Below are 27,030 nucleotides of genomic sequence, written 5' to 3' on the forward strand. Positions count from 1 at the left end.
CTTGTATGAGAAGTCCTCACTGAAGGTTTCTATTGTGTGTTTGTGTGTTTACGCGTGCTGACGCACCGTTGACAGGCAGTAAAGCATTGCCGTGAGGTTCAAAGGACTACCGACACCAGAGTCCGAGAGTCCAGACCTGTAATGCACCTCCTGTTTGTCTCGCGTCCTGGCAGCCGGTGGTTGCGGTGCAGGGGGAGTGCGGAGCTGATAAATCGCGTCCGCCTGGAGGGGTGGAGAGGAGGACAGAGGGCAGGACTGGGAGGGTGCGGTCTGTCGCAGTCGCATCTGATCTCGGGTCACTTCCATTTCCATCTCAACTGAGACCCGTGCGCCACAGCGCAGCTTTCAAAAAGCCGAGCCGGGCGCCAGAAACCGCTGCGAGGACGCGCACTCTGACCGCGACTCTGCGCAGCCAGGATCCGCCTGCGGACGATTCTGAACGCGCTTGCCAAGATAAACGGAACTTCTCTATTTATTCCCCCTGTCTCCGCTTGGACTGAGAGAAAGCGAGTTTAACAGACCCGAGAGGACGACCGACGAGCTGGCACCAACCTCGCCATCATCAAAACGCCTGGGGAACCCTACGCCTCCGGTCCTGGGGTGCGCAACAGGATGGTGAGCGCCAGGTGCCCCGCACTATCGCCGTCATAATAGACCGGTCCTCCTCCCCCTCCGGTGATCTTGAGTGTGGACAGAAACTGAAATTAGGGGGAGGAGGTGTGCTATAGCATCAAATTTTTATCATCTCTGATACTCCATATTTTTGGAGTGCCCGTTGGCACCGGTTGGTATGAGACTCTCCATAGCGGTAGCGCTGCTCACCGGGTGCATCTTGTCTTTCTCGCCACTGTGTGACAGCTGCGGACCGGGCAGAGGTTATGGGAAGAGACGGACTCCGAGGAAGCTCACGCCCCTCGCCTATAAGCAATTTAGCCCAAACGTCGCCGAAAAGATGCTGGGAGCGAGTGGGAGATACGAAGGGAAGATTACGCGGAGCTCCGAGCGTTTCAAAGAACTAACACCCAACTACAATCCAGACATCGACTTCAAGAATGAGGAGAAGACAGGTGCGGACCGAATGATGACGCAGGTGAGACAGACGCAGACCATCCAGGTCACCAAAGCGCACGGGGGACGTCTGCCGCTTTATTTCAATCTGTCTCTGTTGAAATTATGCGAAGAGACACAAAAATTATCGCACGTGGGGAATTGTTTTGCTCAAAGACATAATAGTGATAAGTCATTGGTTTACGGGATTGAACCTACGATCAGCCCCGACCTTACATCATAGTTATTACCACTTTAATTTACACTGAAGGTCTATTTACTGAAGGGTACTTTGCCCCACTAAGAAAACAGTTTTATTTCGTTGTTGATGTTGTTTTTCCTTGAAAGTTTGATAACCCTTTGGTTTATTCAGAGGATGTGACCACGAACATCTGCGTGTTATTCGTTACTTGGTCCGTTGAAGACCTTCAATGCGCAACAGGAACAAATAGGTGGTTACCATTAATGTTTATTGTATTGTGGCTTTTCGTGCCTGTGTAGACCTTACAAGGTGTCTTCTTGCGTTTGGTCGGACACTTTTCTTTCATTATAGCCTTTACTTTCGCATACACCGGGTAAAGAGAGCGCAGATTTTCCTCTGAATGTCCTTGAGTTCATTCAAGGTTTCAGCTCTTTCACTCTTCATAACAGAATGAGGGGGAAGGTTTTGTCCAATTAAAGAAACAGTAGTCATCGGCTTATTTTATAACCGCATATTTGAACTTTCTCCCACGGGGCACTTGCTCGATGTATGTGAATGAATGAGCGCCAAAGGGGGGCGACTGTCGATAAAACGCAAAGGAAACCCGAAACGTTCAATTAAAACAGTGCCGTGGCTGTTTCAGGCGCGACTGGAAAGAAAACATTAAAAGTGCGCTTTTAGATCGAGCATGACCCGAACTGTTTTAATGTTTTCCCTTATGCTTTAACACGGGCGCTCGTGATTAACGGCACTTCTTTGAACCGTCGGGTGTTTTTTACGATGTTGATGTGGTCCCGAGCACAGTTTATTTGACTCCGATCTCCCCCTCACCAGAAGTATTTATATCAGCTCTTTTCCTCCGAATGCCCGTGCGACCCACGTGGGAACGGAAGAGGTCTCACCCCGTCTTTACCTGTCACCTCTCCGGTACGCGCGTCTACCCGCGACCTTCCACGATTTATGAGGGCGACCGCTGGAGACAGCCTCTGCTCTGTTTTTGCCCTTTTTATTTTCTTGTTTGTTTTCGTGCGTAAAAATAGCGCGTAAGCCTTAATTGCACACATATTTCTCTCCACCTTATTTTGGATTCAGTGGCCCTCATACAGGCGCGAGTGTTCGGACCACGCGCCGCCGGTGCGCGCCGGGTGAATGTTTGCGCAGCCCGCGGTTAGTGTGAAAGCACTCCTCCTGAAAACCCGTCGATCTCTGCTTTGAAAGCTAAACTAACAGAGTTCACGGGCTGATTTATGAAGTCCAGTTCACTTTTGCGACCGCAACGAAAAAAACAGGAGCTGAAATCCACACCGCCATGTGAACAGGCATCTATGCAGACTCTATTCTTATCATCCAATCCGTATACATGATCTTGGACACGTGTATTAAACACATATATAATTTTATATGGCCTTACAAATACAAATGCATGTTTTCTTTTGTGATGGAAAGGCTTTATCGTTATATCAGAAATGATGCCAAATGCGCATTCTGCACTAGTTAACCATAAACTACCGTTTCCTTTTGCAGGTCAACATAAACCGCTTATGCAAGTCTTATCATCCTGCTTTTTATACGATTTTACAAAAAGATTTTATCATTTTAATTATGGTTAGCAAATATAGAAAGCGGGCGATACGTTTTTTTAAAGAATATTTATTGCTATAGGGACACAAAAAACACCTTAGCAGCAAGGCAACCTGCTTCATGCTTGAATGATATCAGTTTCAGTCAACAGCTATTTTATTTGATCAATGACTATTTCCTTGTATAAATGTATTTCTGCAATCACTTATTCACAATGATGTCATTCCAAACCTGGTACCTTGCTGCTTATACTGTGATTTTCTAAATTAGCCAAAATACCTTCTTTAAATAATATAATTCTGTATTCTACACCACAGAAAGAGGGCGAAAACTTATGACAGAAATCATTTTAAGTGAACTGTTTCTAGTAGTAATGTGAGAGAGCACATGTAACAGAGTGTGGGAGAGTGCATTATAATGTTGTCTCATGCTCTACATTTGCTCCTGTACATGTTTTGGTTTCAGTGCCAGAAAGACTCAACATAACAAAGACAACACACCGGCTCTTTGTTTTCTATCTCTCTTTCTTGTTTCCTATCTTGCTCTACTGTTCCCAACTCAGATATCCAAAGAAATGTCGAGAGCATGTGGAGGGTGTTCAGTATACATTACAGTGTCCATCAAATCACTGAAACGGCAGAGACCTTTTTAATCATCTATTGGGTTGGAAAGGTGGGTCTCTGGTTCTGAAAACAGAAATAGATTTTTGACGGTGCAACTATGTAGCGAGGACTAAGAGTAGTCACATCAAAGAATTTTCGGTCGTCACTCGGCAAGCAATTTGTGCCCACTTTGGTCGGTGGTTACGCGGTGACCTTGCATGTCTCGTGGCCTTTAGTTATGGCGGGGATTTATCAGCCCCTGGGCCGAACGTGTGTGTGCTAACCACAACTGCATCAAATGGCTGTCAGGTTTTTATTTGTCTGTGCGCACTGCGTCTCTCACCTAGCAACCTGCCTATGTTGGGTTCTGACAGGAGTGCCTGAAAAATCCATATTTCTGGCTGGAAATCCACTAAGTTAAGACAATTGGCCTTGTGTTCTTTGCTACGTGCAGAGCTGTCCAATGTTTCTTTAATTGGTAACTTATGTAACGGAGTATAGCACACTTGTCTGAAGAAATGAAAATTCTTTCATTGTTTACTCACCCTCGTCTCATTTCAACCCTGTATGACTTTCTTTCTTCTGCAATCGCAAAATATGTGTCAAGGTAACCACGGTTACCAGTTTTCCATTAAATTGTCAATGATTAGCCTGAAAGAATGAGTCTGAGGCAAGACTCAAGACTGTTTCACATGATGTCACTTAAAGTTCGACTTAAATGATGTATTTGCATCTTTTGCAGCGTTGTAAGGACAAGCTTAACTCGCTGGCCATCTCGGTGATGAACCTGTGGCCTGGCGTACGTCTGCGGGTCACGGAGGGCTGGGACGAGGACGGACATCATTCTGAAGAGTCCTTGCATTACGAGGGCAGAGCGGTTGACATCACCACCTCAGACCGCGACCGCAGCAAGTACGCCATGCTGGCCCGCCTTGCTGTGGAGGCCGGGTTCGACTGGGTCTATTACGAGTCCAAAGGCCACATTCACTGCAGTGTCAAATCAGGTGCGTTTGTGTTGGAGATCTGATGTGAGAAACAGATAAGGGCAGAAAATGAGTCAAAGCAAACAGGGAGGAGAGATGTCGTGTGCGCATGAGCTTCGTTTTTCACAACAGTTTTATATTGATCTAATCTTAACTAACAAAGAAGCTTCTCAAATGGATTAAGCGTATATGCGGATACAGAGCGGTGCACTTGAAGAGCATGACGGTGATGTGATTTAAATACAAATAGAAACACGTTTTTTGTTTACTGTGGGCACCTTGTGAGGGATTCACCAGCATTTGTATCTTTTTTTGCTAATGTTCAGTGATTTTAAGCATTCTAATCTGGGCCGTCTGATCAGTGCGATTCTCACTAACATCTCATCAGCTCTTACTTTCACTCAGTTTTCTTTCACCTTTGCTTGACTTTTACTTTCATCTCGTTTCTGTCTCAGGCTTCATTCACCATCAGCATCCTCAAGACACGCTACATGCTGTTTATGCTATTTTATTCAACAGGAGAAGACATAGATTAACACTCAAAAACATTTTCTAACAAATTAATAAATCTTTCTTCTTTAGCACAGGAAGTAGTTAGGCAATTAAGCCACACTTAATAGGGATGGTTTACACAAATGGAAATGCTGTCATCGTTTACTCACCCTCAGGTTGTTTCAAAACTTAAATATACATTTCTTTGTTCTGCTGAACATACAAAAAAGATATTTGGTAGAATGTCAGTAACCAAACAGATCTCATCCCACATTGACTCCAATAGTATTTATTTTCACTGCTATGGCCGTAAATGGGGGATGAGATTGTTTGCTGACATTTTTTCAAATATCTTCCTTTGTTTTGAGCAGAACAAAAAAATTAGTTTTGAAACAACCTGGATGTGAATAAACAATGACAGAATTAAATCCGGATGGAATTAGTTATAAACAAAATATCAAAGTATGTTAGGTTTGTCAGTAACAAGACAATATTATATATTATTGTACATGTTCATAAATAATGTGATGATCTAACTGTGGACACCGCTGAAACACCTGTGTAAACTTCATACATTTACTAGCTGGTAAATAGTTTAGAAAAGTTTGGACTTCTTTGCAAATGCAGCTTTGCTTAAATCCAGTTTAACTGGTGTATTTTTACTGGTGGTTTGTTTAGGTCCATAACATTTGGACAAAGCCAACCATTGGTTTTTATTAGTCTGGAAAAATCTATATTAACCCAACATTATGCTGAACAATCCAGAATTTTCTATAGTGATGTGTGGCTAAGGAGTCCAAATTCTTTCACTAACTATACTGTTACAGTAATAACAGGTTTAACTGGGGTTAATAACAAAAAGTCATATTGTTTATGGCTAACCTCATTGCAAGGTATAATTGACCATTTATAAGATATATTTGCTTTGTGTTTTATAATAAAATCACGATAACATTTATTATCTGTTTTCTGTATTTCCTCATTTTTCTTTTTCTGCTTTTCTTTCATTCTTCTTTCACCTTTCCATCCTGCCCAGATCGTAACGCGAGTCAGCTGTCCCCGACTTAATCAGATAGGAACAGAGTTTTTATTTCTACCTTTTATAAGTTTTATATTATGATGTATATATTGTAACCAAAATAGAAAGGCAAAACTGCTGGCAGTGCCGCTTGAGTTAGAAAGAGTCCACTAGGAGGCGCTCCGACGTCAGATAAAGGCCGGGACTTTAAAGACACCACACTAATCTCATGCACCTCTTCAACCAATCACTTAGGAAGACACCGTAGGACCAACCAATGAATGAAGAGCTAAAAGGCCAGATGTTAGGAACAGTGTCTTAGGCATGGTCTCCATTCTGCATTTCTGCAATGACACATGTTACTTCCTTTCTTTGTCCATCTTGCATTTCCTCTCCTCCATCATCACGTTCTTTTACTTCTCTCCATCTCTGTACTGCCCTCAGATAACTCCGTAGCTGTAAAGACAGGGGGGTGTTTCCCTGGGGGGGCTTTGGTGACAACGGAGGACGGGACGCAGAAATCAATCCGTCAGCTCAGATCTGGCGACCGTGTCCTGGCCTCTGCTGGAAGCGATGGGTCCGGCGACCTCATCTACAGCGACGTCCTCACCTTCCTGGACCGCAGCCCCATTACCCAGAAACTCTTTTACGTTATGAGCACTGAGGACGGAGCCAGTGTCTCTTTAACAGCCGCTCATTTACTCTTTGTGTGGGTTGGGAACTGCTCCGGAGACGAGCACCCAACGACAGGAGCCCTCCGGACGATGTACGCCAGCGATGCTCATGCGGGGCAGTGCTTGCTGACCTTGGACCAGCGACACAGAGGGGGACTCAGGAGGCGTGTTTCACGCATCACTCGAGTGGAGGTGCAGGAGGACCAGGGCGCTTACGCACCGCTCACGGCCCATGGCACTATGGTGGTGAATGGAGTAATGACCTCGTGTTATGCAGTCGTGAACAGGCAACAGCTGGCTCACTGGGCGTTTGCTCCTCTCCGTCTTTTGTACAAATGGACCGGGCCGGATCATAATAATAAGACTGGCTTACACTGGTACTCTCGCGTCCTGCTTAGTGTGGGATCACTTCTGCTGGACTCAGAACTGGTCCACCCGTGGGCATTAGAAGGTCATGAAAGATGATGGATTGAGAGATAAAGGAGAGGCCAAAGCAATTTAAAGACAGAGATTGAAATGTTTGAAAGCTCAGGGTTCAGGTCTCGGTTTAGCATTCATCCATCAATAAGTGTCACTGCTAGGTTTGTCAAAACCATCTCCGTTTGAGTGATATTCCTTAAACATTCCCTGTCGTCCCGTGCCTGGAAGATTCACAGCACTTGTTGAGCCAATGTGGCTGGACTTGTCAAACAAACAAAGCAATGTTTGATAGCAACACCATCACGCAGTTACATGTTGACTCTGAGATAAGAGATTACACATATCACATTTGACTGTAAAGTGAACAGATTACATACTGACATCCAGTCATGCTTTTTACAGGAATTCTGAGAGACCAATTATGTTTTGTGCTTTATGTTGTATGTCTATGACACGATTCCCGTAATCCAGCCCCTTCCTTCATTAGATTGTCTTGTTCAACTAATTTATAAACATTTTTATAGTTACTAATGATGTCATTAAGATATGATTAAAGTATTTAAAAATCTATTTTTGAAATTAAAGTTAACACAAATAAGTTCCTTTGTCTCTTATTTGGTCTGATGACCATTTAGAAACACTGTCATTGTCATCTGAAGGTTTGTGTGTGTAATTGTCATGATGGCAGAAGAGGGTTGGTGCAGCCAAATGGGGAGTTTAGATGCGTTTAATGTGACGTATCGAGGGGTAATGGGAATCCAACAGAGTTTTTAAAATCAGCCCATTAAACAGACAAACTCCTGTTCCTAATAAAACAATGCAAACATGACATTTAAGCTAGTGTCACATTTGCAGTTCCCCTTATCTAATTATCCACAAGTGCAAAGTCAACAAATTGTTTAAAAAAGGAGCATTTAGGAAATGATGTTCTAAAGTTGTAACATAGCAAAAACCTGGTTTATTATAATAGAAGTAGTAACCAAGTTTTTTTCCGGCTTATTGATTACCATTTGATATCCATAGTTTACTAATTATCGTGGTTAAACTATTGACACTGCTTTAAAAATTATTATTATCACAATTTACGATTACTATGCTTTTGCTACAATTAATAATGAAACTATAATGTTAACAAAAACTATAAAAATAGTCTTCAAAACAATGAATAACTAAATATAATAATAACATGTATAGATAGATTTTATTACTACGGCTCTTTGCAGATAAACATAATTTGCGCAAACCGAAAGATTAATGACAACAAAGTACCGCGAAAGCCGTTCAAGAGCTCCAATTCGTATTCGCTCTCGCGATACTTTGATGTAATTTGCAGGTCTGTCTGCGCAGTTGCGCGTGAAGTTGAGGACGCTGACAAGCTGTAATATCGTGCTTGTGTTTACCTGCGCCTTTAAGAGAGCGTCTATAATAAGTAGTGGAAACATAATCCGCACAGTTGAAGAACCCCCTCTCTCTCTCTCTCTCTCTCTCTCTTCTCTTTCTCTCTTTCGTTTTCAAGTCGATTGTCACCACAGACGCATAACGGAATTTGTTCGAACTTTACCGTGTTTAACAGTTTTCAAGGTTAGCTTTGTTGATACCTCCTCTTTCGCCTCAGTTTTCGTGAAACACTACGGCACTGTCTCTTTAAGAAGGATTACTCGTCGCCGACCTCCAGTCCAAGATTTCCCCCAAAAGCGACTACTTCTCTTCTGTCTCTCCTGCTGTTACTTTCCGTGCTTTAGCTCGTCTGTGACGCCTTATTTAAATATTTACTTATTTATTCACGTTGGAAACTTGAAGAAGTTTAACCATGGCAGAGATAGGGAAAGTGGTCAGCCCTGGAAAACTGGCCAGTAATATGCAGAAGAGGATAACCCGAGCGCAAGAGAAGGTATGCATGTTATATATGTACATATTGAAGTTGTCTATGAGGCGCTATTGCGTTAAGTAGTACGCTATCGGGTGATTAAATGTCATTATCTAGTATTTTTTCAATGCAACAAATAAATACTTTACTTTCTAAAATTATTTTAATTTAAAGAAGACAAATTATGCTTGAGTGTTACGCATGCGCAGTAGCGTTGTGCGTTTTTCTCTATGGGTGTAAGAAAACCCTTAAGAAAATGTACCATGGTTTTACTACAGTTCAACCCATCCAAAAAAAACATGGTTACTATAGCAAAACAATGGTTAGCACAAAATAACCAGGGTTGTGAAAACGATGTTTTTTGTAAAAAACATAGTAAACGATGGTAACTGTTGTAAAACCATGGTTTTGCCCCAAGTAATAAATGTACTAAAATATCATGGTTACTACACTTGTACCAGAAAAAAAACATGGTTAACTTTCGTAAGGGAATGTTGGGTATTTTGTTTAAAAATCACATTTTCTGAGCTCTTACTTATTTACTTATCCCGTCAATAATGCATATTAGCGTTATAAACCAGGTTATATCATTATATTTTAAATGAAGTATCCATTATATTCTGTGTTGGTTACAGGGTACGGTAATAGAGAACAGGGCAAGCTCGCGCACTCTTACTCCAGAGAATATTTGTGTAAGAGGTGGTTTCCCAGACTAGGTTTAAACATAGTACCAGATTAAATAACTAAAATAAAGATGCACACAGTACAAGTATGTTCTTAAAAAACACTTAAATAAACTAATTTAATCAAAAAACTTGTCCTGTTTTCAGATCATCCCTGTCTGGGAAACCACCCGTTAGTATTTTTAGATACATTTCTGTGAATACGTTCATAAAAGTTACACTCAATAATCCTATTAAGATTGGCACCAATATTACACAAGAATAAAACTACAAGTTTGTGACAACATGACCCTATAGCAGTACCTTCTGTGTCACTACATTGTGTTATATTGTCACAATGGGAACCTGATGCTTATTTACACTAATTTTCAAGAATACTCTTTTTGCACGTATTAAATACTGTTCAAAGCCCACTTCAATGAACAAAAGCAGGTAGGAAACGGCGATGTTGTGTTTAAATTTAAGCCGCAGGGCAGTATCGTAACATCAACACAAACAGAGCCACATCTGAGCACAGGAGGACCAGCCCAGGAAGTGTCATTTCCACACTAAACACTCGAAATGTCTGCTCGCCCCCCACATGCTCAGCTGGACACCAGAGCTATGGCCCGGGGGCATTAAACTGACACACACCGTTTGAGTTGGGATTTATTATAATGTAAGAATAAAATGACAGGAACACCTTAAAAGATCACATTAGTCTGTTGTGATTCTTATAGGTGATGACAATATGATCAGTAGGATCGATGGTGTGGCCACTTCTCAACCGATTCATATAGTCTATGCAAGTTGTCATCTTAATAGCTTTTACCATAAAAAGTTTCGCAAAAATCTTCGTCTTACTCTTTTTGTGATTTTAAGAGATTAAATAGGAAGGGACAATAAGAGATAGGTGAAAGATATTTTTACAATTGGTAGTCATTTCCTGTCTCCAAAGCGGGCGGTCACATTACTTTGTAATCATGTAGATGTGAAATGAGTTAAGATGTTGTTTAAAAGGATTTGTTTGCATCTGTGTTTGTGTTCTCTTCCTGTATGGCCATCTCTCGTCTGTCCTGAACACTAGACTCCTAATCTTTATCCTCCATGGGATGCTCTGTGCTCGGTTATACTTTGGTACATCGCTGAAATCTTTATTTCATCTCAAGACACTTTTCATCAATGAGTGTTTTAGTAATCTCGATTTTAGTTGTTTGTGCAAATGGTTTAGTTACTTTACTTTAAGGGTTTGACTCTAGTACACTAGTATGCATATATATGTGTCTCCTACTGAGTGATCACTTGCTTTGAGAAGGTCACAGTTTCCTTTTGGCAAAAAAAAAAACTTGCCAAATAGAGAAGAGTTAACCATGATCCTCTGCTGGCAAACAGCCCGCATCTTTGCCCCCTTTTCTGCACCATCCACCTGTCCGTCTCTCCTCATACGATGTACTATTTTTAAGATTTCGTTGTTCCTATGAAATCCAAAAATGAGCGTGAGCAGTTGCTATGGAAACAATCACGACCTCAGATGAAGACGAAATGGGGGTCCCCGGCCGTCCCCTGACCTCTGCTCTGACTGGACATGCGACGCGTCAATCAAAAGCTTCCGCCGTACGTTTCCTGTCATGTAGCCACCCCCCTTTTCCGCACTCCACCCACACACCTGTCCGTCCTCATTGAGCTATCGAGCAGTGTGTGGATTGGCGCTATGAATAGCAGACAGGCTGTAGCTGTGAGCTAATCCCCAGAAAGCTCTTGTGTGACAAACCGGTGTGTGTGAATGCCAGCGGCCGTGGTCTTGGGTATTTTTGGGGCTGTAATTGAACACCGGGACCCATCGAATAGAACTAAAGACCAGAGGCCACTGTAAAACACATATGAAGAGACATGTGTCTTGGGAGAATACACTCATACACACTTGTACCGGGGCAGTAAATCTCGCTTGCTAACTGTGTAAACTCCTTTAACCTTTTAAATCTGCACACACAAACAAATGGAGCCAATCCACTTGCTTCTAAAAGTTTGGGGGTTTTATTTAGCGCTTTACGTTTCATAGTCGTATTATTTGTTTCATGTGGATTGATTCGAGTCTACAGTAATGTCTATATTTTGAGTTAACATGTGTTGGAAAAAGAGATTTGAGTTTGGACAAGATAGAACAGATTATATGCGTGCCGTGGATTAATATAGATCAATTTGTATGCGGTCACTGCCCAGTTGTTCAAATGTTGAGATTGTCTCACACACACACACACAAATCTCTCAGCTGTTGGACAAATGCTCAGTGTTGGTTTGTTTAAAATAGGTTAAACACGGCTGACTCAGGACTGGGTCAAATCACAGATGGGATATCTTTAATATCTCCATTATTTCTCAGACATCACTGAGATTAAACGGAGAGCAAATGGAAACTTTTGCTTTGTTCTCCTGCGTCTCGATATTTCTCCTGAGAAATATTTCTCCTCATTAGAGTTTCAGAAAAGATCTCAACAATGTGTCAAACTGAGCTCAGATTTGTTCTCAAAATGACCTTAAATTATGAATCAAGGTTTACTTAAATCCAGATTATTTTACCTCTACAATCTACATTCATTTTACACCTCCATACTCTTCGAGGGTTTGACCAATTGTCTCATTTGATTCTGTTTTTTTCTCCTGTGCACTTTTAGGAGAAACATCTGAGTGCTTGATATTTAAATGAAACACAACTGAGAGCTGTGTCAAATCTTGAAATGTCTTTTTTTGGACCAGAAAGGTATCAGTTGTATGTTTAGTGATCACTTCCTTTTGCTATTTGACTACTAAAAACCAATGTTATCTGTCTTTCGGACAAGTCGTTAAACCGAGGTCCTGACTCTCTGTGGTCATTAAAAAACCCAGGAGGTCCTTTGGATAAGTGTAGGGGTGTTACCCCGGCATTCTACATCATCGTGGCCTCTTCACCATCCCTATATATACTAATTGTCTTCGTAACTCTGTCTCCTCTCCACCAATAAGATGGTGTGTCCAGGTGGATACTTTCTGGATAACAGACATGCAACTTTAGGAAAAGGACACAGAAATTGCCCATATTTAAACCAGTCACCATTGGCATAATGCAGTATTCTCTAATCTAAGCAAACAAACAAATAGACGTTCAATGGTGTTGTCTTTCTAAAGTTATTCCCCCCTTGTAATTTCATAACAATTTTCATTTTGTCCACCTTTACATAATATTTATCTATTACATTTCATATTTATTTTTTCTTAATTTATGTATTTCTTTAACCAAAAAGAAAATGCTCAAATCTGTATTTTTAGCCGTGGACCTCTGCTTGACTTTACACAGAATTCTGTTGTTTGAAGGAACATTTCACTAGAAATGAAAAAGTGAAGTGGATGCGGTCTAGTTCAGATTAAGTAAGTTTTCATACATTTCTCAATAGTAGCGCAGCTGACTATGGTTTTATTACTGTAGGCCAAGAGGAAATCAGAGGGACATTAGAGCTTACCGGGATTTCTCTTAGGTTTCTGTAGTTCAGTTGTAGCAATAGCAACGTAAGGTCATAGGTTCGAGTCTGAGGGAATACACGTACTTTTATGATAAAATGTATGATGTGAATGCACTTTAGGTGTCTTGCATGTGAATGTTCTCTATAGTTTTTTTGAGCACTTTTGTTTAGATCCTCTTTGTTTTTGCTGTAGCTGTCTGTGAAACATCTTCATCGTTCTCCTCCTGGACAATTGCACCATCCTGTGAGCTCCTTTCATCTTTAATCATCATGATATCATGAATCGAGCTTTGCAGGATGTGATGCAAAGACCAGCACTATCTGGGTCACACATGGCCCGTTTAATATGCCGCCAGAAGTTGATGCAAATGAAAAGGAAAAGGAAATGACCTCTGAGTAAACAGAACTGGACTCAAACACACTTAACAGGAAGGAAATGTGCATCATTATTAGAACTGGTGGGAAATGTGTTTTATGATGTTCAACAACCTGTTGCCCGTGACCGTGACACAATATTCACAAGCTTTATTTCCTGGGAAACCTCCTCTGTTAAGTTTCATTTGTTATGAAGGTCTTTCAGCGCTCATGGTGAGAAAGAGAAAGATGGAAGTGATACTGTCAGCCATGAAGGGGTGGAAAATTAAACTTTTTTAAGACACACACATGCTTGATGGAATGTGCTTCTGTTTAAACCCTTTTCTTGAGACATTAAGACAGAAATGGTCAGCATTTCTATTAAAGATGTAATAAATGATTTATTGTGTTTTCTTATATTAAAAAAATCGTAAAAAAAAGTCTTTTTCCACCCAGAACTATCATAATCTATCGTTTTTGTCTGTTTTATTGGCATAATTTTTACCTTTTTCTCTAATAGGTGATGCAAAAGTTGGGTAAGGCTGATGAAACCAAAGACATGGCCTTTGAGGAGGAGGTGGCAAACTTTAACAAGCAGCTGGTAAGACCCCTGACGCTTCACCCTCTGTGACCCTCGTCCTTAATATACCGCTTTTCTTTTGCCCTTTGATCCGTATCCAGCTTCCTTTATCTATCTTAAATGTGATGGTTTCTTCAGTGTCTCTTTGATCTCTGTCCACAGGCTGATGGCACCAAACTCCAGAGAGACTTGAAGGCATATTTGGTAGCAGTCAATAGTAAGACTGTGTGTCTTGTGATCTTATTGTAGCTAACTGTGTTTTTTTTTAATGTCTTATTTAATATGGCCATATTTCTGGTCACAAGGTTTCACCCCAATAAAATAAATTACACGTTCCAAACAAATGCTTTGCGTTCTTCCGTGAAACACAGAAAGAGATATCAGGCATATTCCTATTGCCGTTTTCTTTCATTTGAATACTTGTGCGTTATATTTAATGAATAAAATTAGCTGAAAATTGTACCTTCCTCATTGCTAAGATTTCACGTTGGTGTAGATACACAGTGCATCAGGTAAGTCGTAAAAAATTATGGTTGATGTTACTTGTCTCGTCCTGACACAAAGCTACATGTGGCTTGACATTCCTTGGAATGCACACTAGTCATATGGTCTTATTTATGACTTTAGTGTTTTCCCAGTGCAGCCCCAGTCCCCATTTACTTCCATTGTATGAAAAAGACCAGTCATGAATATCAATCTGTGTTCCACGAAAGTATGAATATCATATGCTTTGAGGGGACATACAGCGAATGTCATACAATATTAGTAAAAATGTACAATAAATAATAGAATTTTGAATTTTATGTGAACTTTAAGCCCCAGTGAAGGCCAAGCGGTTTGATGAAACACTGCTGCTGTTATGCAGACCACCAACCTTTGAGCTTCTTCCTGTGTGCCCGCGACTGCTCTCACTTCTCTGAAAGTCTAGCCATTGTTCACCCTTGTCTCTTTGCTTACCCGCTGTCTGTTTCCGCAGCGATGCACGAGTGTTCAAAGCGTCTGCATGACTGTCTGGCCGACATTTACGACCCCGAGTGGTTTGGCAAAGAAGAGGTCGACTCCCTCGTGGAGGTGTGTAATAATTCATGAAATGACTCTAAGACCGAAACAGATTACGTCCATGTTGATGTATAGCTCTATTCTTATTTGTGTTTGAAGGAATTTCAGGGCAAACATCTTGAGACTTAAAATGATAGTTCACCCAAAAATTTAAATTCTGTCATCTTGTCGTTTAAAACCGCTTGACTTTTTTCCTTCTGCAGAACACAAAAGAAGATAGTTTGAAAAATGTTAACTGGAACCCATTCGCTTGCATTGGTTTTGTGTCTGTACAATAGAAGTGCTGTTAGGTTACCAACTTACTTCAAAACATCTTCTTTTGTGCTCTGCTGAAGAAAGAAAGTCTTAAAGGTTTGAAATGACAAGAGGGTGAGAAAATGAGGACAGAATTTTCACTTTGAATTAGGGTAGATACAACTGAGAACTTGATGAAATCTCCTGAGCAAAGAACAGCTTTATTAATCTAAATCCTTGTTGCTTTTGCAAATTTTCTGCATTATTGCTTCCTTCCTTCTTCTCATCCATCTCTTCATGCATTTAGGAAATGATAGAGAAAGAAATGGATAATAATCTGGAGGTAAACATGACAAATGACTCATCTAGCGGGCAGGGAGAGAATGGTGTTAGCTAGTTTAGAGTACTTAGTACATAGAAACAGACGTGGTGAGTAGTGATACTGATGTGAAATTAGTTCCCCAAATTCATATTTAGTGTATATCTGTGGTTTCATACCATGTGTATGTGTTAGAGAGAGGGAAAGATCATATGAACGCGTGGGTATGTTAGGAAGAGAGAAAGAGCATATGGATGTGTGAATATGTCTGACTGTGTTTATTTTACAGGACACTGACATCCTGTGGCAAGATTTTCACCAGAAGCTCACGGATAATGCCGTCATTTCTATGGATACATACTTGGCTCAGTTTCCAGATATAAAGGTTTGTTACATTGAGGGGAGAACATATCACTGCATCAGAATATTTTAGAGCAGTGGTTCTCAACCTGGGGGCCGTGGACCCCTGGGGGGGCCAAGATAGTTCCAGGGGGGGCCACAGATTTTATGAAATATAGAAATGTATCATACATTTTGTGCAATCAAACATCAGAAAACTAAGACCAGCAACCAGAATAATTTATGTTTTAGCATCTAATAACTGAACATGTTTTAGGTTTAATTAAAATTTTAAGTTTAAGATTGTAATTGTTTATTTTGGGGGCAGCAAAGCAATGCACTCTACAGAAAGGGGGCCTTATAACTAAAAAGTTTGAGAATCAATATGTTAGAGACTTTAAATCAAAAGGAAAACTTTAAGTAAAAAACTAATATTTATTTCTCAAGCATTAACCATTTTCTTTCAAGGTTTAATTGAACTTTCTCTGTCTGTGATAGAAGTTGACATTTCAACACAACATTAAAATTAAGAAGTAAGTTAAAAAGCTGTAAAAGCGCAACATAAACAAACAAACAAAAATACATTAAAACATTATATATTGATTCAGGTCACGTGTTGCTCTACAAGACATATTGTACTTTATATGTTTTGCAACATATCCAAAATGACTCCAAATTCTCTTCAGAAACGTTAACGTATCACTTTTGTCACAGTCGTTGTTTTGACTTCCTGCAGGCTCGCATCGCAAAGCGTGAGAGAAAGCTGGTGGACTTCGACAGTGCCAGGCATCACTTTGCTTCTATACAGAAAGCCAAGAAAAAAGATGAGGCCAAAATTGCCAAGGTACCAGATGCTCACTAGCCTGTCGTCTACTACCTAACTTGTCTAAAATATCTTGTTGACTAACCAATTTAAAGGAATAGTTCACACAAACCTCTCACAATCTATTCCATCATATTTGTTTAAACAATTCCTTCATTTCTTATAAATGTGACTGGAATATACGGTCATGTGAAAAAATAAGGACACCCCATGAAAGCCTGTGAGTTTTTAAACATATTTGGATATATGGATATTTAATATCAATTTAAAGCAATACTAAGATATTCAAGAAATATAACTAAACGATTAAAACTGAAGAAAATACTTTAAAAAAAAAACAATTTGTGGTGAGAAAAAATGAGGACGTCCCGACAACTATTCCCACTTAAAATGGCTATAATCACACACAGGTGTATCACATCAGATACACAAGATTAGGACATTGTTACTCAGCTTTTTGAAGGAAGCTGGCCCTATTTAAACCACACACATTTAGTTTGGTGTGCTCTTGGCTGTTGAAGTGAGAGTGAACACCATGCTGAGATCAAGAGAGCTTCCTGAGGCCTTCAGAAAGAAGATTGTAGAAGCTTATGAGTCTTGAAAGGGATATAAAAATATATCAAAAGATTTTGAAATCAGCCATTCCACTGTCGAGAAAATAGTCTACAAGTGGAGGACGTTCAAAACAACTGTCAACATGCCCAGGTCTGGCCGTCCAAGGAAGTTCACCCCAAGAGCAGACAGCAAGTTGCTAAAAGATGTCACCAAAAACCCTAAAATGTCATCACGGGAACTACAGCAGGCTCTTGCTACTGTTGATGTGAAAGTGCATGCCGCTACAATCATAAAGAGACTACACAAGTTTAACTTTAATGGGAGGCGTGTTTAAGAAAAACATTAAGGCCAGACTGAAGTTTGCCAGTGAGAATGTAGACAAAGACCAGGACTTTCGGAATAATGTTCTTTGGACAGATGAGTCTAAAATTGAATTATTTGGACACCGAAACAGAGGGCATGTTTGGCGTAAACCAAATACAGCATTCCAGGAAAGGAACCTCCAGGACCTGGCCAGCTCACCATCATAGAATCCACCATGAATTCTACTGTGTATCAGGGGGTCCTTGAGGAAGACCATCCATAAAAAAACTGAAGATGAAGCGGTACTGGACCCTGCAACATGACAATGACCCATAACTTACCAGTAAATCCACCAAGATCTGGATGAAAACTAAGAAATACTAAGTACTGGAATGGCCGAGTCAAAGCCCAGATCTGAATCCCACTGAGATGCTGTGGGGTGACTTGAAACGGGCTGTACATGCAAGAAACCCATCAAACATCTTGCAGCTGAAAGAATTCTGCGTTGAGGAGTGGGGTAAACTTTCCTCAGACCGATGTCAGAGACTGGTAGATGGCTACAAGAAGCGTCTCACTGAAGTTATTTCAGCCAAAGGGGGGGTAACACTCGCTATTAGTGGTCAGGATGTCCTAACTTTTTCCTCAGTTAGAATACACATTTTTGTTGAAATCTTTTGTTTAATGAGTAAAACATTGTGATTTTTTGTTGTTTACGTTCAATTAAATCACTTTATTTTCCAGACAAAAATAAAAACAACATTAGCCAGTGATATGTAAAGATTTCTTAATAAAGAACAGAACGTTTTATGGGGTGTCCTAATTTTGTCACATGACTGTATATAAAACAGTATTTTTATTGAATATACAATATGTTTGCACAAGCTTTATTAACACACGTCTTATTATGCATCATCTTGCTTGATGAAAGTTGTGCACGCTAACAAAGCGCTTGAGTATTTCTGAATGACTGTCTCCTGGCCTGTTTTCTTCTTTTTCTCGTTTTGCTTTGGATATCTGTCTTCTTCTGCATAGCCATTGGCTCTGGTGGAGAAAGCGGCTCCTGTGTGGGCTCAGGGAATAATCGCAGCACATCAAATCGCTCAAACTAACCTCTCGAGAAACCAGGTGACTCATCTGTCACTCCGCCTGTGAACCCTCCCCTAACCTATCTAACCCCGCCTCCTGCTCACGGTCCCACCCAGTCTGAGCAATGTGATGTCTCATTGGCTTCTTTATACAGCGATATTATTCCTAAGGTGTATTTTTGGTTTTAGACGTGGCTTCATTCTTTTTTATTATGAACTGCATGTGTGAAACGTAATTTTTTATGTACAATTTTTTTACACATAACGCTGGAGTATTTACAATGAAGTAAATTATATCCACATGCTCTCTGTTCTAAAAGCTGAGCTGCAGGAAACTGTAAATAAGTACAGTAAATGACTGTAATTATTTGCTGTAATTACTGTGTTTTGGTCTGTTTGTATGCGTTCAGGCTGAGGAAGATTTGGGGAGAGCTCAGAAGGTCTTTGAAGAGATCAATTATGAGCTTCAGGAAGAGCTTCCCACCCTGTGGAACAGGTAATAACCACCTTGACGTCTCGCTTTATTCTTCATCCGAAACTGAAGTTATCCTGATCTGGGGCCGGATTCACAAAACTGTTCTTAAGACAAAATCTAAGATCGTTTTTAAGAATAATTGTTGGGAGTTCGTAAGAGTGATTCTCAAACATTTCGTAAAATGTTCTCAAATATTTTCGTCATTTTTGTTGTAAGAATAAAATAATATGATTACACTCGCTTGCTCATGTGGTCACTGTAGATGTTTATCTGATAAACGTTATGTGTGTAACAACAAGCACGTCTTATATAGCATATATATATATTCGCATTAAACGTCATTTTTGATCGCATGTAAGCTTATATGTTAGCAAGCATTAAAAAAAAATGTGTTGTACCACAGTATAATACTTGTGACCCTCTCCGTTTCGAGTCACTTTGCCCATAATATTGTAAAAAGCACTCCATGTTTAATAATGAAAGCTCCTTATCATTATTATATCCAAACAAATATTCCTTAATTTGAAGTAAAGGTCAAAATTATGATTCCGGCTCAAAACAAAACACGTCACATGTGAAACAACCAAATATATGTATTGAACATCTTAACTTTTGAGATTTAAAACAACCGTGAGGCTGTCGTAATTTTAAAATGAAATTTACGACCGCTTTTGTTTCGAGAAGTTGGATTCTTCTCTATTGTTTCCAAAGATCAATCTTGAGAACATTTCTAAGAACTACCTTTAGAAGGTTTTTTTTCGGGAATACGTAACATTCCCAACTTTTATCGTAAATTAGAATTTAAGAAAAAACATGGCAGTTAAGAAGAATTTCCTTCTTAAGAATGTTTTGTGAATCCGGCCCCTGGTGAGTAATATCGAGATCTCTCTGTATCCACAGTCGTGTTGGCTTGTATGTTAACACATTCCAGAGCGTTGCTGGCCTGGAAGAGAAATTTCACAGGGACATGGGCAAAGTGAGTCAATAATAGTCTCTCTTATTAACAAAAGACCAATGATGAATCATTTTGGGTTTACAAAGATCCGTCTCATTCACAGCTGAACCAGAATCTGAGCGACATTATGACCAAACTGGACGAGCAGCGTCAGGTGAAGTGAGTACATCTCTCCGCTTTATAGAAACCGTTGTTTCCTGTAGTTTTAAGAGTCGCTGTTTTCCCTGTAAATGAAATCAACCCTCCCCCAAAAATCCACAGAAAAGGTGTTAAAGGAGCCAGCACTGGGACAAGGTAACTACACGTGTAATGTGTATTAGTGTTTTTTTCAACATTTCTTGCACTCAAGACATACTAACACATGGTTGCTGTGTAAACTGACCGCAGACCTGTAGAGCATGCATGTCTAAATGCTGACACGTCAAACCACCCGGGACTTTAACATCTGTTAAAGACAGCATGTGTTTAGAAGTGATTTAAATTCTGTCTGGCTGAAATATTAACATTGGCTTGTGCTGACACCTAGAGGTGAATTATAGGCATGACACTTGTGAATCATACTGTGTTTCGTAGTGTTGTTTCTTTATCAGTGTGTCTTTTTAATTGCAGTGAAGTGGCAACCAATCACAGTCTCTCTGAGTCTGGGACAGACATCAATAAATCTCCATCAAAGGTCAGGGTGTGTGAGAAATGTGCTTTATATGATTTGCTTTGTATCTGTGTGTCAATTGTCTGTGCCTGTAGAAGTTTTTACAATTTATAAAACAGATCTTTGGGGTCTTTGATGATGCCGATTGGTCAATAACTGTAGAAAATATTAACATTTAAATGAAGTAGAATGAACTTTATTTATATAATTAACATTTGACGGTTTCTGGCAAATATAAGTAAAATATAAAGCAAATAATGTTATATAAATGTACTTTAAATACTATTAGTAGACGTTTTATTCTAAAATGCAAGGATAATGTGTGCGTTAACCTCAAATCGAAGCGGTGCTGAATTTGTGTTTTAACCTGCATTGTGTTTATTCATAACCTACATGTGTGTGCATGTTTTTGTGTGTATTGGCATGTTGTGTGGCAGTCCAGAGAAGCACCTCCTTCTCCACGGCCCCCCAGACCGACCTCATGTCAGGAGGTGAAACTGGAAAACATCACTGTCGTGTTAGAGGAGACAGTGGTTGCTGATATTAACATTACAACCGCTTCACAGGTCAGAGGTCAAATGACTCCCTTTCTCATCTAAGAATGTACTATATCTGCTTATTCGTCATAAATCTTTAAAGTCGGTCTCCCCATAAACCTGTGCACTCTTCTGTAGGAAGTCACTGCTTCGAGTGAACATTGTGTTGTCCCAGGTGCTCTCTGTTACTGGTACCAGTAAACATGCTGTTTTCTATATGCATTGTGTTTGTTGCAAAGACTCAGTAGTGAGTTGTCTGCTGAATCTAGATCGGGATGCTTTGCAAGTGATCTATGCTGCTTTTTGACTATATTTATATTTGGCTATGTTTAATGTGCAAGTATTTCCTTAAAAACAACCGTTGCACTTTAAAGGGGTCATATGGCGCGAATATGTGTTTTTCTGTGTCTTTGGTGTGTTATAAGTTGCCCATGCATGTATAAGACACATAAAATTGCAAAATTGCATTCTATGTAAAAGCGAATGCTCACCCAGACCTGCCTGAAAGGCCTCGTGTAACCACACCCCCACAAATCTACGTCAGTTGGTGGTATGACTTGACTAAGACCACCCAAATGTAGACGCAAGTAAGTAATGTAGTGTACCTGTCAGTACAATTGAAGAGGAACCCTTCAGTTCCAAATATGGTCAGAGGCGTTACATTGCTGTCACATGCCTGCAGCATTCCACCAATCACTACACATTGGTTAACTGGCCAATCATAGCACACCACGCTTTACAGAGGCATTAGATTTGTAAAAAATCTGCACGTTTCAGAGAGGTCCGCAATGTGTGATGCTGTAGATAGATTGTCCTCTGATTGTTATGTAAGCACAAACTCAAGTAATAACTGTTGACATGATGATAGATGTATCTTTTGTTCATTTTGTGCTGCCTCGTGGAAGGAGGCTTCATGGGATTCATGGGAGGTAAGATCTCGTGATGAACCAGAACCACACCTGGCTGTGATCAGATTTATAGTTTGGGAACGCGTGCATTTAGCTACAAGTCACCATCTGATTAAGCTATTAGAATCGAGGAAGAATGAAACTAGAATGACTTTGGTGCAGGTGATGCTTTATCGTTTGAGCTACCGGAGTGATTCCCAACAGGGGGGACATGGCCCACAAGGGGGTCCCTGCTGGCCTCTCAAGGGGCCTCAAGATGACTGATATTTTAAAATGAGCCAAATGATCATTGAAGTACATTTAAAAAACTAAAAAGATATTATCATTTGTCTCAAAATATGTAGTTGGGTAGAAATTGAGTTTTTAAAGTTTGAAGATTGTTGAATACAATGGGAGGCATTCGAATTTGCATACAGTCGGAAAGGTTGAGAACCCCGAGCTACAGAAACACGTCTTTGTTAATATTGTACATTCATTAGTGGGTGTTTGCATTGCAAATCACAACGTCATGTTCAATGTCACACAAGTAGGGTGTGGTGTAGCCTTGTGGTTAACAATCCTGGTTCAAATCCTACATTTTAGCAATCAAGTAGGTTTGTTGACTACAAATGTTTTATTTTAATTTTAGTTTAATAAAATGTATTAAAGTATCAAATGCAAGCAACACATCAGGATATCACATAGGTGATGTTAAATGATGTTCTCGTATCTCAGCTTAATATTCAAAGACAACTATAAATAATTAGTTCCTCCCAAAACTGTTGCGCTAAACATTGTTTAGTTTGTTGGTGCATCCGATTTAGGGCAGGGGTGTGTGTTTGTCCAACCAATGGCAGATGGGGGAGTGTTTTAGGGGAACCTGTAAAGAATGGCATTCAGTTCTGACACAAGTACTCCTGAAATAACAAATGTTAACACTAAACGACGTCTCTCCCCACACATCCTGCTTCCATTTACCTTCTTGTCCGCCTCAAAATCCCAAGTTTACCCAAAATCCAACAAACGTTCCCTTCCATCCGCCCCAGCCCGATCCGACTCCAGCAGCAGATTTATCTCAGCAGTGGAACTGGGATGATGAGGCTCCCGCGTGTGAGAACAGGCAGCCGTACGAGGCTCCTAACTGGAACGGCGATGTTGCTCCTGCCGTGCAGCCCAGCTGGGATCATAAGGGCGGCGTGTCCGGGCAGTCAGGGTGGGAAAATGAAACGGCAGTGGTGGACAAAGGTGTGGAGCTCTGGGTAGAGGAAGGGTCCCAGGTAGGGCAAGGGCAGGACGCAGATGCGAACTGGGAGAGTGGCACTGCTCCGGCTTGGGAGACGGAGTCTGATCCGCCAAAGTGGGAGAAGCCTAAGAGTGTAAGAGAAGCAAGGGTGCAGTAGTATAGGAGGCTTGTGTTTTGTGTTTTATGTGATGTCATCAGTGGTTCTTTTGCGTTAGAGACTACATAATTGTAGCTGAATGTGTTTTTCACTGTGGAGGAGGTTGGTTTTGTTTCTTTAGGGTAGTCAATTTTCCTTTTGTTTTCAGAATGAAGCTCCAACAGTGACAAATGGCTCTTCGGATGCCGAGCTGCCTCCCTCTGTTCTGTACAAGGTGCGTTTTTATGTTTTATTCCAAACAATAGTTTAAAGCTGCATTTAAATGTATGCTTTTATTTGCCTCTCTATCGCCATCTCTGTTTAAAATATAAAACTACAGGTAACTTTACATTTACATCATTTACATTTAGGCATTTGGCAGACGCTTTTATCCAAAGCGACTTACATTGCTTTATCCTATACATTTTACATAGGTATTTGCTATCCCCTGGGATCGAACCCACAACCTTGCGTTGTTAACACAATGCTCTTACCGCTGAGCTACAGACATCACTTATCTTTACGTCAAATGACTTGGAAGTGACATTTCCACAATCACCGTTTTTTCAATATACTTTTTTACATTTGTTTATTTTTATTACTAGAAAAGTTACAGATTGCAGCTTTGTTTAAGATATTAAACTGCGGAAAAAATTAAAGGCCATTCTTAAATTATTTTCAGGTTTTCTGAAGTAACTTTTTATAGGTATGTGTTAAGGTAAAATGATAATTTGTTTCATTTTGTTAATTTATAAACAATATTTCCCAAAATTTCTATTTGGATTTTTTGTAGTAAATGAACACTAGAGAAACAGGTGAAAATGACAGATAAAATGCGCTGTATTTTGTAAGACCTCAAATACTGCAAAGAAAACAAGTTCATATTCACTTTTAAGCAACACAACAGTAATATTTCTACATGCATTTAGGAAAATAACAAAAAATATGTTTTATGTGATAACCTGGATTTTGATAACACTTTTCATGTGTCTTGTCACGCTGTGGGGTGTTCACATTGCTGATGGATGACTTTATGTCACTCCTGAGGTTTGATTTTATTGAAACACAAACACTGGACTGGAATGACCACAATACATCAAGAAATTATGATTTTATTATTATGATTATGAAAGTCATTCATAATTGGATAGCACTTGTATTTATTATTTCTAATGCCTCTTAACTGGTTAAAATGTGATATTTGTTAGGTGAAAGTGATGCATGACTATGTGGCAACAGACAAGGATGAACTCGAACTGAAGGGTGGTGACATTGTGTATGTGATTCCCTTCCCCAATCCAGATGAACAGGTCAGATACGCAAACACACAGTAAACACACACAATCGTACAGCAAGATCATGCTGGGTAACCTTTCCTATGTTGTGTTTGTGTTCACAGGATGACGGCTGGTTAATGGGCGTAAAAGAGTCACATTGGCTTCAGAATAAAAATCTGCTAGCCAAAGGCGTCTTCCCGGAAAACTTCACCCAGAAAGTGTAAACGGAACAACCATCACCCACTGGATGAATCTCCTCGCCATCTACGAAACCTACGCTGTGATCTTCTTTCTTTATTTTCTCATGGTTTTTATAAGACACCTTTCAAAACAAGGGCTTCTCAATCAAATATGCTTAACAATTGCAGTTCCTTTTAGGATGAAAAACAGTGAAAGGTGTTTGGAGCAACATGTTATTTCACACTAATCTTGTTCTTAATCTGACATCCTTCATGGTAATTTTTTTCAAATGTTTTTTTTCTCGCACTGCATGTGAAGTGCTGTCCTGGTATCTTAGTGTTCTGTAATATTCAGTATCACACAATGCAATTCATTATATTTGTATTGTTTATTTTGTTTTATCAATGATGTCTGCAGGTATAAGACACCAAAGATTAGAAAATTACTATGGGGCAAACCACTAACCATTAAGTTTGTTTGGACTTTTTATAGACCTTTTCGAGGCATGCTTTATTTATTTTGAAACTGGAGAAGACCTACAAATCTATTTTCTGCTGTTACAAATATATAAACACATTTCCAATTAACAGATCTTGGTAATGATCTAGAAAATGCTTTATGATATCTGAGCCCTGAGCCCAAAAGCTGCTTTTGCCAAAAGAGTGTTGAATCTCGATGAGAGGTGATCTTTTTTATTCACAAATATGATGCTGCTAATTTGTGTGTTGTCAGATATGATACTGTCACACTGTGCTTTTCAAATCTAGATCTCGTCTCCTTCACTCCCTCTCATCTTTTCATGTCACAGCTGTCATTTTTTTATTCATCTCAAAGCTCTTGATTTAAATCTGTTTTGAATAATGAAATACTTGAATAAACGAAAGAAACACCCGCAGGGGTCATTTACTCATTGTTCTTGCAAAAATGTGTGAATGTTCGTGCACTCTTTCAATGATAAAAGAGATTTATGAGAACGGGAAGGTGTGAGGGGGAGGATTTTCTTTGAATGACAGATTGCAGACATTCTTTACATTTTACCAAAGATAACTAATCGATTACCTCAAGGATGATGTTTTTACAATGATCTTTTGACATCACGCAACTGCAGCTCTTGTGACTATTACATATGACATATTTATTATGTTCTTTCATATGACCCACCCCTTAAATGCATTACTGAAATATTAGAGGGTTTTGTTTATTTAAAAAATGCAATATGTGAAGATTCTAAATGTACCACAGGAACTGCAAAAGATTTTTAAGACGGGGGAAATTATGTCCTGTGGCATTATGGTATGGCTTGGGACGCCCTGTTTTAGCATGCTGTAACTGTATGGCCCTTGAGAAGCATTAAAATGATTTTGAACATCTTGTGTCCTATCGATCATTATACACCTTTCGAAAAAATAACATATGAGGGTCTATAGCCAAAGATTATTTGTTGTTCACATGCGAGTTTAAAAACTGACATATTAAGAGATTCACTGAGTTTACAGATAAAAGGGAGTAGGACATAGGGATCATCAAATACAGATAAATCCACGACTTGTGACATGTTAAAGTGTGCAGCTCATTCACTCATAGACATGCAGAACAAGCAGATGACATATTTAAATAGTAGAATTCTGCTTTCGTGATTCCTTGCACGTTTTCCCATATAGCGCAGATCATAGGGCTCTAGTTCAATGACCTTGATGCAGCCAGAAAACAAGTTCACAAATACTAAATACAAATGAAAAATGGTGTGCCATTAGTACAAGCACAATGACAAACGCACTTCACACAAGCGGCTCTGTCTAATGCAGCTGGCAAACTGCATCGCCGTTTATACACACATACAGTACCATTCAAAATTATAGGGTCATTTTGGTAGTTTTTCTTGACCGTACAAATCTTTTGAGCAAGGTAAATGCTTGATGTTTTGTAAACTGTGGAAAAAACTAAACATTTAATTAAGAAGAAAACCAATCAGTAAGACAGTAATACTGTTTAAAAGGCA

The 27,030-nt window shown here is 39.8% G+C and overlaps 2 protein-coding genes across 7 annotated transcripts; both read left to right on the plus strand.

Moving 5' to 3' along the window:
* Positions 1–253: 253 nt before the first annotated feature.
* Positions 254–7,587, plus strand: ihhb (Indian hedgehog signaling molecule b). 2 transcript variants are annotated; one of them, XM_056750073.1, is made up of 4 exons: positions 254–615; positions 859–1,090; positions 4,175–4,436; positions 6,370–7,587. In XM_056750073.1, the coding sequence occupies exons 2-4, from the start codon at positions 953–955 to the stop codon at positions 7,062–7,064; spliced, it is 1,095 nt and encodes a 364-aa protein (XP_056606051.1). In that variant the 5' UTR covers positions 254–615; positions 859–952; the 3' UTR covers positions 7,065–7,587. The 2 variants fall into 2 exon arrangements, with proteins under 2 accessions (XP_056606051.1, XP_056606049.1); XM_056750071.1 differs by having other exon boundaries at positions 254–1,090.
* Positions 7,588–8,518: 931 nt separating this feature from the next.
* On the plus strand, positions 8,519–26,399 carry bin1b (bridging integrator 1b). Of its 5 annotated transcripts, XM_056750070.1 has the most exons (18): positions 8,519–8,910; positions 13,917–13,997; positions 14,139–14,193; positions 14,953–15,047; positions 15,878–15,973; positions 16,664–16,771; positions 18,641–18,733; positions 19,104–19,189; positions 20,069–20,144; positions 20,227–20,282; positions 20,385–20,417; positions 20,733–20,796; positions 21,210–21,338; positions 22,214–22,237; positions 23,242–23,571; positions 23,744–23,809; positions 24,783–24,884; positions 24,974–26,399. In XM_056750070.1, exons 1-18 carry the CDS (start codon positions 8,830–8,832, stop codon positions 25,073–25,075), a joined length of 1,677 nt encoding a protein of 558 aa, XP_056606048.1. In that variant the 5' UTR covers positions 8,519–8,829; the 3' UTR covers positions 25,076–26,399. The 5 variants fall into 5 exon arrangements, with proteins under 5 accessions (XP_056606048.1, XP_056606044.1, XP_056606047.1 ...); XM_056750066.1 differs by lacking the exons at positions 22,214–22,237; positions 23,242–23,571; XM_056750069.1 differs by lacking the exons at positions 21,210–21,338; positions 22,214–22,237; positions 23,242–23,571.
* The last annotated feature ends 631 nt before the right edge of the window (positions 26,400–27,030 follow it).

Source organism: Triplophysa dalaica, chromosome 6, assembly GCF_015846415.1.
Source record: "Triplophysa dalaica isolate WHDGS20190420 chromosome 6, ASM1584641v1, whole genome shotgun sequence".
NCBI classification, from domain to species: domain Eukaryota; kingdom Metazoa; phylum Chordata; class Actinopteri; order Cypriniformes; family Nemacheilidae; genus Triplophysa; species Triplophysa dalaica.

Bases quoted from the DNA above. Each gene is read 5' to 3' on its own strand.
- ihhb (XM_056750071.1), top strand. From the start codon at position 791: ATGAGACTCTCCATAGCGGTAGCGCTGCTCACCGGGTGCATCTTGTCT. The intron at 1,091-4,174 runs GTGAGACAGACG...CATCTTTTGCAG, and splicing joins CGGACCGAATGATGACGCAG to CGTTGTAAGGACAAGCTTAA. The intron at 4,437-6,369 runs GTGCGTTTGTGT...TACTGCCCTCAG, and splicing joins TCACTGCAGTGTCAAATCAG to ATAACTCCGTAGCTGTAAAG.
- bin1b (XM_056750070.1), top strand. From the start codon at position 8,830: ATGGCAGAGATAGGGAAAGTGGTCAGCCCTGGAAAACTGGCCAGTAAT. The intron at 20,283-20,384 runs GTGAGTACATCT...AAAAATCCACAG, and splicing joins GACGAGCAGCGTCAGGTGAA to AAAAGGTGTTAAAGGAGCCA. The intron at 23,572-23,743 runs GTAAGAGAAGCA...TTTTGTTTTCAG, and splicing joins AGTGGGAGAAGCCTAAGAGT to AATGAAGCTCCAACAGTGAC.